The 12,504-nt window shown below is 53.5% G+C and overlaps 1 protein-coding gene across 15 annotated transcripts in view; it reads left to right on the top strand.

Annotated features, from left to right (window-relative positions):
• Positions 1–12,504, top strand: part of FARP2 (FERM, ARH/RhoGEF and pleckstrin domain protein 2) — a 98,437-nt gene that overhangs the window by 75,475 nt on the left and 10,458 nt on the right. For all 15 annotated transcript variants that reach the window (XR_015154388.1, XR_015154384.1, XR_015154387.1 and 12 more), the window contains 5 exons: positions 3,128–3,291; positions 5,622–5,711; positions 6,278–6,411; positions 11,191–11,272; positions 12,199–12,448. Coding sequence is in view for 10 of the 15 variants with exons in the window: in XM_086374347.1 (XP_086230473.1) it covers positions 3,128–3,291; positions 5,622–5,711; positions 6,278–6,411; positions 11,191–11,272; positions 12,199–12,448 (720 nt within the window). In the remaining 5 variants the exon portion in view is untranslated. The remainder of the gene's footprint in view (positions 1–3,127; positions 3,292–5,621; positions 5,712–6,277; positions 6,412–11,190; positions 11,273–12,198; positions 12,449–12,504) is intronic.

Here is a 12,504-nt window from a genome sequence, read left to right as displayed (position 1 = left end):
ACCCTGCAGCATCTTAACCTTCAGACTCGACCTTGACTTTTCCAAACCGGAGCCGACTCTTGTTCCACTATTAGGCACAAGGTTTCCAGATAATTTTATTACTGGGTTTTGAAGGAGAGCATTTAAAGGTATGAAATGAAAGTAGCCGAGCTTCCCGTCTAAACGTGAGGTCTCTCTTTTGTCACCCTGTCAGGCGGTCGGGACAAGGCCGCGGGGGAAGACGACTGCGCTTCTCCAGACGGCGTCGACACTGCGAGAGGATTCTTAGGAACAATTGGAAATAGAGCCCACAGAGAAAACTCTCTTCCAGAGCGGCTCCCTGCTGACTGTTTCACATGAAAGTTTTACATTTTCAGTGGTTTTTCTGAAGACACTCAGGCCTTGGCCCTGCAGCTTGGAGAGCACAGCCTGCCATGACCTCTGGGTGGACAGCAGCTGTCCGCCCGCTCCAATCATTTGCTTTTGGACCCTGTCACAACACGCCATTTGCAGACGTGGCCCGTCTGCAGGACCTGGAGGTCCCTGAGGCCACAGGGGACAGGAGCGCACCCCATGTGTGAGCGTTGGTCCTGGAGCAGGACTCCTGCCACCCAGTTGCGCTGCCCCGGCCAGCAGACGACCTTGCACACGGGTCGGTGTTAACAGGCGTGTGAGGTTCTTTACCACACCAGGTAGGGCCACACACCCTCTGTGGAACCTAAAACGCGACGTTTGGCGCCTTAAAAATGCTTGAGCCGCCCGCCTGCCTGTTAGCCTGTGTACTAATGCAGGTCGTCTGTGTGGACAGGACTTTCTACGGTCAGTGCCTGTCACGTCATCACACGGGTCCAGAGCAGTACTCACACATGCCAGGCCCTCCTGGAAGTGGCTGGCAGAGCCACGGCCCCACACGGAGACTCCACGACAGGGACGGTGGCCTGCACGCTCCAGAGCTTCGAGTGTGGGTGGTTACACGCTTCCTGCCACGTGCCTGAGGGCAGCGCCCCACAGATGCATCCGCCCCATCTCCTGGCATCTGAGTTGACAAAACAGATGTGGGTGTGACTGCAGCGTCTCACTGTGGCCGACAGATTGAGTGAGAATAAATGCCCAACGCCAGGTTGCGGTGCCCGTTAGTCTGGTCACTAGAGGACACGTGGGTGGTGTTTGCAAAATGGCAAGCACAGCCGTCGCCCGGCAGTCACACGGCTGGCTCCAGGGCCCGAGAGAGCACGCCCCCCGCAGGAAGGGCCCTTCCGAGAAACGGCGTGGCGCCCGCCCCCGGCGCACCCGGACAGGGAAGCCTCTCTCCGTGGGCACGGCCCCCGCTGCGCCGGCAGTGCTCTGAACAGGCGTAACAGTGTACATTCACATGCTGCTTTCCGGGGCTTTCTGGAACGTTTTCCCCTGAATAAATTCAGTCCTCGCCGATTGAACCCTCAGATGTGGAGCCCACAGATAGAAGGGCAGCTGTGCCCACAGTGACAATACCAGATGGTGGCTCTAACCACCCCCAGAAGCCAAACAGTGGATTCCAAACGAGCAGCCCACCCCGAGCTAGCGTTGCCCGCCTGTCGGCGCCCCTGCCGAGCCCACCCCTGCCCACCCTGGCCTGCTTGTAGGAGGCGTCAGTGCCACCACCAGCTCCTCACCTGTCACCTTCTGCTTTTAAAGCCTTTGTGCAAGACCTTCTGGTAAACTGCACTACGAGCTTCCTGGGGGTGACCTCGTGGAGGAGGCTGTGTGGGGCGGGAGGGTGCTGGGTCGCCCCGTGGACCTGCTCTCAGGACCAGTGAGCGTGAGCGCCGGCCCTCAGTCCGGGAACGCAGGCCTGGGGAACCAGCACACACCTTGTGAGCAGACTGCACACATTTTCTTTCCTTTTGATTGAAGAGCGGCTGCTTCACGGCGTCTTGTTGGTTTCTGCCGAATGAGGACGTGAATCAGCCGTCAGCGTTCATGCACCCCCTCCTTCTCGAGCCTCCGCTTGCATGCTCTTTTCTGAATTTTCAGTGGGTCACGGTGTCTCATCATGCTGCTCCAGACTAAGGAGGGACAGAAGGGACTCTGGCATGTGATCCTCACAGCTTGTCTGGGGAGCGAGCCTCTTCTCCGGTCGAAGCAGCCGTGTTTGGGCAGACATGACCTCGTGGGCTTGGTGTGGCGGGAGGGGACGTGGGGAAGTCACATTATTTTAAGGTGGCTTAGCCGATTTTAAACGTGTAATGAAAGCAGATTTTAATAAACCGGTTCTAGCTGTTTCTGTTCTACGTTGTCTGGTAGGTTTTCCGATGTCAGTGAACATTTGTCCGTGTCTGAATCGATGTGGTGTGAGCAGCCCAGAGGTCAGCTCTACCATCCGGCCTGGGGAGCCTGTCCCGGGAAGCCCTGGGTGAGGTCCCGGCTCCGGCTCCCCAGGGCTCTGAGCTTGTCAATGTGAAACCGGGCCGCTGGGAGGAGGGCCGGGCTGCGGGGCTGCAGGGCTGTGGGGCTGTGGGGCTGCGGTGTGGGAGCTCTCTACACCCACCTCCTGCACACTGCACTTTTTAAGATATCTTAAGTTGCTCTTAATCTCCAGTCAAATATCTTTTCTGAAATTCTGCTTTAAGGTAATTGTCAAATTTGGCATTTAATAGTTACTAATTTCTCATAGAAAAACATTATAAATAAACCTTTGAGGATTTTTTTAAATAGGTAAGATAATTTTGTATTACAAAATGTTGGATGAAATAGAACGAGGTGAAAACTTGGCCTCAGTGTAATCAAGAGCAAACAGTACTTGAAGAAGGGAAAGAAACTGCTTTTGTGATATAATTCTAGAACGCCAGATTAAAGGCCTTATTAATGAACAATTCAGGGATGTAGAAACCGTGCGGGTAACTCCGAGTGACCCAGCTTTCTGGTGTAGGGTCAGTGAATCGGCCTCAGCACACCTGTCCTCCTCGCCCACCTGCAGTCCCCTCCCTGCTCCGTGGCGGCCGATCTCCCGGGACCCCGAGCCCCAGGCCAGGCTGCCCTGGAGGCTCCCTGGGGAAGCGGGGTCACACTGAGCCGTGCCTGCCGCCGCAGTCCCCAGAAGGGCCTGGTGGCGGTGCTGCCCCTCAGGTCCACCCTTCCTCATCGCCCCCCATCACCCGTTCACTTCCAGGCCTTTCCGTGGAGAGTCCTCAGCCTTCTCCTTCCACCCAGAGGAGCCCACCGGGCCTGAGCCCCCAGGGCCCAGCTGTGCAGGGCCCCAACCCCCTCCTGGGCCCCGTCCTCAGTGACGCTGCTGGAGCCGGGATGGACGACCGGGAGGAGCCGAAACGCAAGGTGGGCGCCCCCGGGGGCCTTGCTGCTGGGAAGTGGAGGGGGGCGAGGGGGGGTGCCCCAGTCTTGAGACCCTCCCCTCGCCTCCGGGGGCTTCGGCACCATGATGGGCCTCCCCGCTGCTCTCATGGTTCCTGGCATCCGTCGGTTCTGAGTGTGGGGCTGGATCCCGGAGACCTCAGCCTGCTGCTCTCCGAACCACTGGCTTCAGTTTAACAGTGGAGGGGCTAGAAGGAGGCCCGGGGGTCAGGGGAGCAGGGGCTGGTGGCTGAGGTGGTCCTGGAGGGGAGTTCCGGGGCTGGGCCTGTGGCGGAAGGTGAGTCCCCCACCTGCAGGTTAAGTGTCGGGCAGGCACGAGGTTGGCAGGCAGAGCCGGGGATCGAGGTGAGATGCCACTCGCAAGCGAGGCCGTGGCCTGAAGCAGGGGCACCCTGGCCTCGGGGCCCCCAGCTTTAGGCAGGGAGCCCCAGTTTCCCTGATGACCCCTTGGCAGGGCTGGGGCCGCCTCCGTGTTCCTAGCCCCGCGGTGGAACGCAGGGTCTGGGAGCCTTGGTGTCCACCGGCCCGGCCTTGGGCTCTGGCATCAGCGTCTGGCTGCCCAGCTCGCGGGTTGGGGTGGGGGTGGGGAGCTGCCCAGTCCTCCTCCGGAGCCCAGTGCCAGCTTGCTGCCTGAAACCCCTTCCCTACCAGCGTCTCCCACTAACTGCGGAAACTGGTGAGGCGCCACAGTGCTGGGACGGCCTGAAACGGAGCTGGCGCACCCTTTCTAACGGGTGCTCCTCTGCCTGTTGGTGGGCTCCCCTCGGGCTCTGTGGGAACAAAGCTCGGCTCCTCCCTCTGCCCTGACCTGGGCCCTGACCTTGGGGTATGGCTGGCAGAGGAGCCGACGTTTTGCTTTCTCCTTCTCCCCGCTGAGTTTCCTAGAAGCTGGTCTTTGATCTGGAAATCCGGGGCTGGCCCTGGCTACCCAGGCTGGTGTCCATGAGCCACTGCTGACCCCTGCTGCTGGCAGCCCCTGTCACTAACTGGTGACACCTGCCGTGCGGCTGTGATCTCGGCAGTGATGCTGCCGTGGTTGTTTCTGGGCACCTCCACCTCCCAGCAATGCTCCCTCCTAGACAGGTCAGTTCCCTGCAGGCTTTCTTGTCCTGACTCGCTGCCCGCAGTGGAGCTGGTCTCAGGCCCCAGGGAGAAGCCCCTGCCCCCAGCCTCCCTTTCCCAGCACGCCTCAGACCCCACCACACTTCATCCCCAAGCTGATCGCCTGCAGCCTTGGACTCTCACCCTTCCCGCACTCTTTCACCTCCTCCACCTGCCCGGGCCCGGACCTTCAGAATGCGTGGGCCCCCCCTCACCCTGGCTCACCTCCCGAGCAGCCCCAGCCCCCAGACTCACCTTGGGGCCAGCACACCATCATGTGCTCAGATAGGCCCCAAAGACCCTGCCTTCCTGCTGATGACCACTTCTCTCACCCTGTACCCGCCCCCACCCTTGACCTCTGAGCTGGTCCGGACCGCCCACCCTGCACCCCACCTGCTCCCCGTCCTGTGCACTCTGCTGCCCGGACGGGCCACTTCCTCAGTAGCTAGAGTTGCTTCCTACCTGTTTCCTCCGGGAGGCTGTGCACTCAAGGGCAGGAGCCTCTGCACTCGGCACACCCCAGGTGCCTGTGGCCACGCTTGCCACAGGAGGGACAGCCCCAAGTCCTCCACCTGGTGGAGGAGCAGAGGGTGAGCATGCAGAGACGGAGTGGGCTGGGCGAGCGCCAGGGGGGAAGCGTGGAGGGGGGCCGCCACGCAGACCTTGGCTTGCTCGGGGCGGCCTGGGGCCCTGCAGGGTCGAGACAGCCCCCGGCCCAGGCGGGCACGAGGCCTGGGCCACTCTGGGGTGCAGCCCTGCCCTCCCCACTCGGGAGGGTTCGTTGCCGTGGACTTGTCCCCGCACATTTATTTGATCCACTTTGCTGTAACGTTTGCCGCATTGTGGCGGTCTGGAACCCAACCCACAGTTTCTCTGAGGTTTGCCTATATTTGTGTGTTAATCAGCTGCAGTCCTGGCAGTGATATCGGAACAATAATCTCATCACAAAATGAATAATTAGTTTCAGGGTATGCCACTGTTTAAGCAGCAATTATTTTCTCAAAAAGAATAACATAATATGAGAAAAACATCTGAGGGAGATAAAACTGGGCTTATATTTTTACTCAGAAGTGACTCGGGAATTACATGTGAAGATCACACAACAGTGTTAATGTCAGCAGAAGAGACGGTGTGTTAGGACCGTCGGTGACATGGCCGCAGATGCTCACTCACACTCTCTGCGCCTTTTGCAGTGCGTGCCCACGGACGAGGCATATTTCATAGCAAAGGAGATTCTCGCTACGGAACGAACATACCTGAAGGATTTAGAAGTTATTACCGTGGTATGAAACCTAAATCCTTTGTTACTTTGATTTTCTGACTACTTCTTAAATCTAGGTCAGAGACAGAATCCCTCCTGATAAACTGCTCTTGGCCGTCATGAAATCTGTGTATGCATGTCTATGTGTGTGAAGTGTGCAAAGTGTGAAAGTCGCTCAGTCATATCCAACTCTTTGCGGCCCCATGGACTATTCAGTCCATGGAATTCTCCAGGCCAGGATACTGGCCTGTTCCCTTCTCCAAGGGATCTTCCCAACCGAGGGATCGAACCCAGGTCTCCGCATTGCAAGTGGATTCTTTACCAGCTGAGCCATATATGTTCTGTTAAATATATTTGCCTTAAAACATCTCTAGTCAGGTCAGTACTGGGTCCAATCTTTGTAAACCTGGCAACATATTCCTTGGAAGCTTTTCATCCAGAACTGTTTTCTTATATTGTGAAAACTGGGGTGATCAGCCGAGAGGTTGGCTATAGCACTGATTTGAGCTGTCCTCATGGGGGCTCTGCAGTCAGTGCTGCATGTCCTAAGGTGTGAGGTTCCTGGGTCACCCTGAGCTCTTCTGGCAGTGGTTCCGGAGCGCGGTGGTCAAGGCGGACGCCATGCCTGCAGACCTGATGACCTTGCTCTTCTCCAACATTGACCCCATCTACGAGTTCCACAGAGGCTTCCTTCGTGAGGTGGAGCAGAGGCTGGCACTCTGGTAATGCCCTGCACACCCCCCGCCCCCCCTTCCCCTGGCACCTCCCATCATCACTGCTCTCAGGAGCTTTCCAGCTCGGGGAAGTATTTCACAGGAGTCATTATTTCATTGAAACAGATGTTAGTAAATACATAAGTTGCCTTCATTTATCCCGTTCCAGAAGAGAGAATTTTGTTATTCAGTCACTCAGTCGTGTCCAACTCTTTACAACCCATGGACTGCAGCATACTGTCCTTCACCGTCACCCAGAGTTTGCTCAAACTCACAGTCCATCGAGTCGGTGATGTTATCAATCATCTCATCATATGTCACCCCCTTCTCCTCATGACCTTAATCTTTCCCAGCATCAGGATCTCTTCCAGTGAGTCAGCTATTCACATCAGGAGGTCAAAGTATTGGAGCTTCAGCTTCAGCATCAGTCTTTCCAGTGACTATTCAGGGTTGATTTCCTTCAGAATTGAATGGTTTGATCTTCTTGCTGTCCAAAGGACTTCAAGAGACTTCTCCAGCACCATAGTTTGAAATCATCAATTCTTCAGTGCTCAGCCTTCTTTATGGTCCAACTCTCACACCCATACATGACTACTGGAAAAACCATAGCTTCGACTATACAGACCAAAATGATATCCTTTTCATCATAAGGGACTGGAATGCAAAAGTAGGAAGTCAAGAGATACCTGGAGTAACAGGCAAGTTTGGCCTTGGAGTACAAAATGCAGCAGGGCAAAGGCTAACAGAGTTTTGCACAGAGAACGCACTGATCATAGCAAACACTGTCTTCCAACAAGAGACGATGCTACGCCTGGACATCACCACATGGACATCACCACATGGCCATCACCACATGGACATCACCAAATCACATCGATTACATCACCACACGGCCAACACCAAATCACATTGATTACATTCTTTGCAGCCAAAGATGAAGAAGCTCTATATGTCAGCAAAAACAAGACCGGGAGCTGACTGTGGCTCAGATCATGAACTCCTTACTGCAAAATTCAGACTTAAATTGAAGAAAGGAGGGAAAACCACTTGACCATTCAGATGTGACCTAAATTAAATCCCTTACGATTATACAATGGAAGTGACAAATAGATTCAAGGGATTAGATCTGATAGAGTGCCTGAAGAACTATGGACAGAGGTTCATGACATTGTACAGGAGGCAGTGATCAAGACCATCCCCAAGAAAAAGAAATGCAAAAAGGCAAGATGGCAGTCTGAGGAGGCCTTATAAATAGCTGAGAAAAGAAGAGAAGTAAAAGGCAAAGGAGAAAAGGAAAGATATATCCATCTGAATGCAGAGTTCCAAAGAATAGCAAGGAGAGATGAGAAAGCCTTCCTCAGTGATCAATGCAAAGAAATAGAGGAAAACAGTTGAATGGGAAAGACTAGAGATCTCAAAAACTTAGAGATACCAAGGGAACATTTCATGCAAAGATGGGCACAATAAAGGACAGATATGGTATGGACCTAACAGAAGCAGAAGATATTAAGAAGAGGTAGCAAGAATACACAGAAGAACTATACAAAACAGATCTTCATGACCCAGATAACCACGATGGTGTGATCACTCACCTAGAGCCAGACATCCTATAGTGTAAAATCAAAGGGGCCTTGAAGCATCACTACAAACAAAGCTAATGGAGGTGATGGAATTCCACCTGAGCTATTTCAAATCCTAAAAGATGATGCTGTTAAAGTGTTGCACTCAACATGCCAGCAAATTTGGAAAACTCAGCAGTGGCCACAGGACTGGAAAAGGTCAGTTTTCGTTCCAATCCTAAAGAAAGGCATGCCAAAGAATGTTCAAACTACCGCACAATTGCACTCATCTCACATGCTAGCAAAGTAATGTTCAAAATTCTCCAAGCCAGGCTTCAACAATATGTGAACGGAGAACTTCCAGATGTACATGGTGGATTTAGAAAAAGCAGAGGCACCAGAGATCAAATTGCCAACATTGATTGGATCACAGGAAAAGCAAGAGAAGTCCAGGGAAACATCTACTTCTGCTTCATTGACTATGCTAAAGTCTTTAGCTGTGTGGATCACAACAAACTGTGGAAAATTCTTAAAGAGATGTGAATACCAGACCGCCTTACCTGCCTCCTGAGAAATCTGTATGCAGGTCAGGAAGCAACAGCTAGAACCTGGACATGCATCAATGGACTAGCTCCAAATTGGGAAAGGAGTACTCAAGGCTGTGTTGTATATTGTCACCCTGCTTATTTAACTTTTATCCAGAGTACATCATGTGAAATGCTGGGCTGGATGAAGCACAAGCTTCAATCAAGATTGCTGGGAGAAATATCAATAACCTCAGATATGCAGGTAACACCACCCTAGTGGCAGAAAATGAAAAGGAACTAAAGAGCCTCTTGAAAGTAAAAGAGGAGAGTGAAAAAGCTGGCTTAAAACTCAACATTCAAAAAATGAAGATCATGGCATCTGGTCTCATCACTTCATGGCAAATAGATGGGGAAACAATAGAAATTTTTATTTTCTTAGGTTCCAAAATCACTACAGATGGTGACTGAAGCCATGAAATTAAAAGATGCTTGCTCCTTGGAAAAAAAGCTATGACCAACCTAGACAGCATATTAAAAAGCAGAGACATTACTTTGCTGGCAAAGTTTTATCTAGTCAAAGCTATGGTTTTTCCAGTAGTCATGTATGGATGTGAGAGTTGGACCATGAAGAAAGCTGAGCACAAAAGAACTGGTGCTTTTGGACTGTGGTGTTGGAGAAGACTCCTGAGAGTCCCTTGGACTGCAAGGAGATCCAACCAGTTCGTCCTAAAGGAAATCAGTCCTGGATGTTCATTGGAGGGACTGATGCTGAAGCTGAAGCTCCAATACTTTGGCCACCTGATGCAAAGAACTGACTCATTGGAAAAGACCCTGATGCTGAGAATGATTGAAGATGGGAGGAAAAGGGGAAGACAGAGGATGAGTTGCTGGGTGGCATCACCAACTCGACAGACATGTTTGAGCAAGCTCTGGGAGTTGGTAATGGACAGGGAGGCCTGGCATGCTACAGTCCATGGGGTTGCAGAATCAGACACGACCCAGGGACTAAACTGATACAGACCTTGTTGACAACGTGATGTCTCAGCTTTTTAATATGCTGTCTAGGTTTATTATAGCTTTTTTTCAAGGAGAAAGCGTCTTTTAATTTCATGGTGGCAGTCCACCATCCACAGTGATTTTGGAGCCCAAGAAAATAGTCTGTCAGTGTTTCCATTTTTCCTCCATCTCTTTGCCATGAAGTGATGGGACCAGAAGCCATGATCTTAGTTTTTTAATGTTGAGTTTTAAGCCAGCTTTTTCACTCCCCTCTTTTACCCTCATTAAGAGGCTCTTTAGTTCCTCTTCACTTTCTGCTATTAGGGTGGTATCACCTGCATATCTGAGGTTATTGATATGTCTCCTAGCAATCTTGATTGAAGCTTGTGTTTCATCTAGCCCAGCATTTCACATAATGTACTCTACATAGAAGTTAAATAAGCAGGGTGACAATATACAACACAGCCTTGACATACTCCTTTCCCAATTCTGAACCAGTCTATAGTTTTAAGTCCAGTTCTAAATGCTGCTTCTTGACCTGCATACAGGAAGCAGGTAGGGTCTCTGGTATTCATATCTCTTTAAGAATTTTCCACAGTTGTTGTGATCCACACAGTCAAAGGCTTTAGCACAGTCAGTGAAGCATTTGTTTTTCTGGAATTGTCTTTCTTTTTCTATGATCCAACTATACATTTTATAGTATACTATATGCTTTGGTGCATACTCAGTCATGTCTGACTCTTTGCGACCCTGTGGACTGTAGGCCGCCAGGCTCCTCTGGCCATGGAATTTTCCAGACAAGAATACTGGAGTGGGTTACCATTTCCTTCTCCAGGGGATCTTCCTGACCCACAGCTCTGTGTCTCCTGCATTGGCAGGCAGATTCTTTACCACTGCACAACTTGCGAAGCCCTATGATTCAATGGATGTTGGCAATTTGATCTCTGGTTCCTCTGCCTTTTCTAAATCCAGCTTGTGTATCTGGAAGTTCTCAGTTCATGTACTATTGAAGCCTAGCTTGAAGGATTTTGAGCATTACTTTGCTAGGATGTAAAATGAGCACAATTGTGTAGTAGTTTGAACATTTTTTGGCATTCCCCTTCTTAGGGATTGGAATGAAAACTGAGCTTTTCCTGTCCTGTGGCCACTGCTGAGTTTTCCAAATTTGCTGGCATGTTGAGTGCAATGCTTTCACAGCATCATTTTTTAGGACTTGAAATAGCTCAGCTGGAATTCCATCACCTACACTAGCTTTGTTTGTAGTGACGCTTCCTAAGGCTCACTTCACTTCACACTCTAGGATGTCTGGGTCTAAGTGAGTGATCACACCATTGTGGTTATCTGGGTCATGAAGACCTTTTTTGCATAGTTCTGTGTATTCTTGCCACCTCTTCTTAATAGCTTCTGCTTCTGTTAGGTCCATACCATTTCTGTCCTTTATTGTGCCCATCTTTGCATGAAATGTTCCCTTGGTGTTTCTCATTTTCTTGAAGAGATCTCCAGTCTCAGGAGATGATCCTTTTTTGCCTGGTCACTACCATTTCAAATATGATCGAGATATGATAACAGTCTCTGTTAAGCATGGCCTCCCCCTCAGAGCCTCTGGGTGCTGTTCTGAGCCGGGGACTCACCATCACACTAGCAGCGAGAGGAGCATTTCTCACAAGCGGTCCAAGGTTTTGACCTCATTTGTCCCTCTGCTCCAGGGAGGAATCTTCTAGCACCCAGGCCACAGGCAGTCACCAGCGCATCGGGGACATCCTGCTCAGGAACATGCTTCAGTTAAAGGTAGCATGGGCTTGTGAGAAGCTCTGGGCCTAGCAGCTGGTGGCGAGGACACCAGATTCCTCCTCAGGACAGTGTTCTCCTTAGAACGACAAAAGGCAGGACAGACTTCCCCTCAGGTCAGGACAGGAGCCCTTCCGAGCCGCGTTCCTCTCGGTCAGGACACGAGCCCTCTGAGCCGTGTTCCTCTCCGGAGGAGCGCTATTTCCACCAGAATGGGCTTTCCTCAGGTCAGTGCCCCCACAGAACAGAGCTCCCTTCAGGCCAGGTCCTCTCGGAGCTGCCTCCTCCACCCCAAAGGCATTCTCTTCAGGACACAGGCCCCTCAGGATCAACAGCGCCCCACAGGGCTGCCTCCTGCCCGGCCAGGGTTCCTCAGCCGCGCCCCTCAGAGCCGTGGGGCCGGTGCAGCTGCTTCCGCTGCGCTCGCGCCCCTATGCAGGGAGCCCGAGGCACCAGCTTTACCTCCGGCCGCGCCGCCCGCACTCCGGGCGCTGGGAGTCTGGTTCTCGCGGGACTCGCTAAGTGCCCCTCCTCCAGGCTTCCTGCCCCGCCCCTGAGGCTCCGCCCCGCCCTGAGGCTCCGCCCGGCCCAGAGGCTCCTCCGGGCCCGCCGGGTTCCGCCCAGCCCCCTGAGGCCCCGCCCCGCAGTGGCCCAGGCGCCCCTTTTAGGCTTAAGGTGAGCGCGTCTCCCCCGGACGCGCCTCCCGGGTTTCGGTTCTCAGGGCGGGCTGTGAGCGCGTCCGGAGGCGGCGTGAGCTTAGGCCCACACGCGCGCGCACCGTTTGGTGGCGCTTACCTGGCCCGGCGGCCGCCTGTGCGGTCCCCTGAGACGCCGGTTCAGGGGCAACCCCCACGGGGACGCGGCTCCGAGGGGCTGACCGGGTGGAGCCGGGGCGCGCGCTGCCGCTCAGCCCATCCCGCCCGCAGGCGCTCACCGGCCACTTCCAGCGGCTGCACGAGGTCCTGACGGAGCTGGAGGCGGCCAGCCGGCGCCTGCGGAGGCTGGAGGCGCTGCGCCGCGACTTCGAGCTGCAGAAGGTCTGCTACCTGCCGCTCAACGCCTTCCTGCTGAAGCCGCTGCAGCGCCTGCGCCACTACCGCCTGCTGCTGCGCCGCCTGTGCGCCCCGGTGCCCGGGCACCCCGACCCGCACGGCCAGGACCACGCCGACCTCCGCGGTGAGTGCCGCCTGACGCCCCGGCCCTCGCCGGCGGGGCCCTTCTCGAGCCTGCCG

This window comes from Bos grunniens, chromosome 3 (genome assembly GCF_055505025.1).
Source record: "Bos grunniens cultivar Pamir isolate PY7600 chromosome 3, Bosgru_T2T1.0, whole genome shotgun sequence".
Lineage (NCBI taxonomy): Eukaryota > Metazoa > Chordata > Mammalia > Artiodactyla > Bovidae > Bos > Bos grunniens.
Note: the sequence above shows the minus strand (reverse complement) of the source record. Positions and strands in the feature narration are given on the sequence as shown.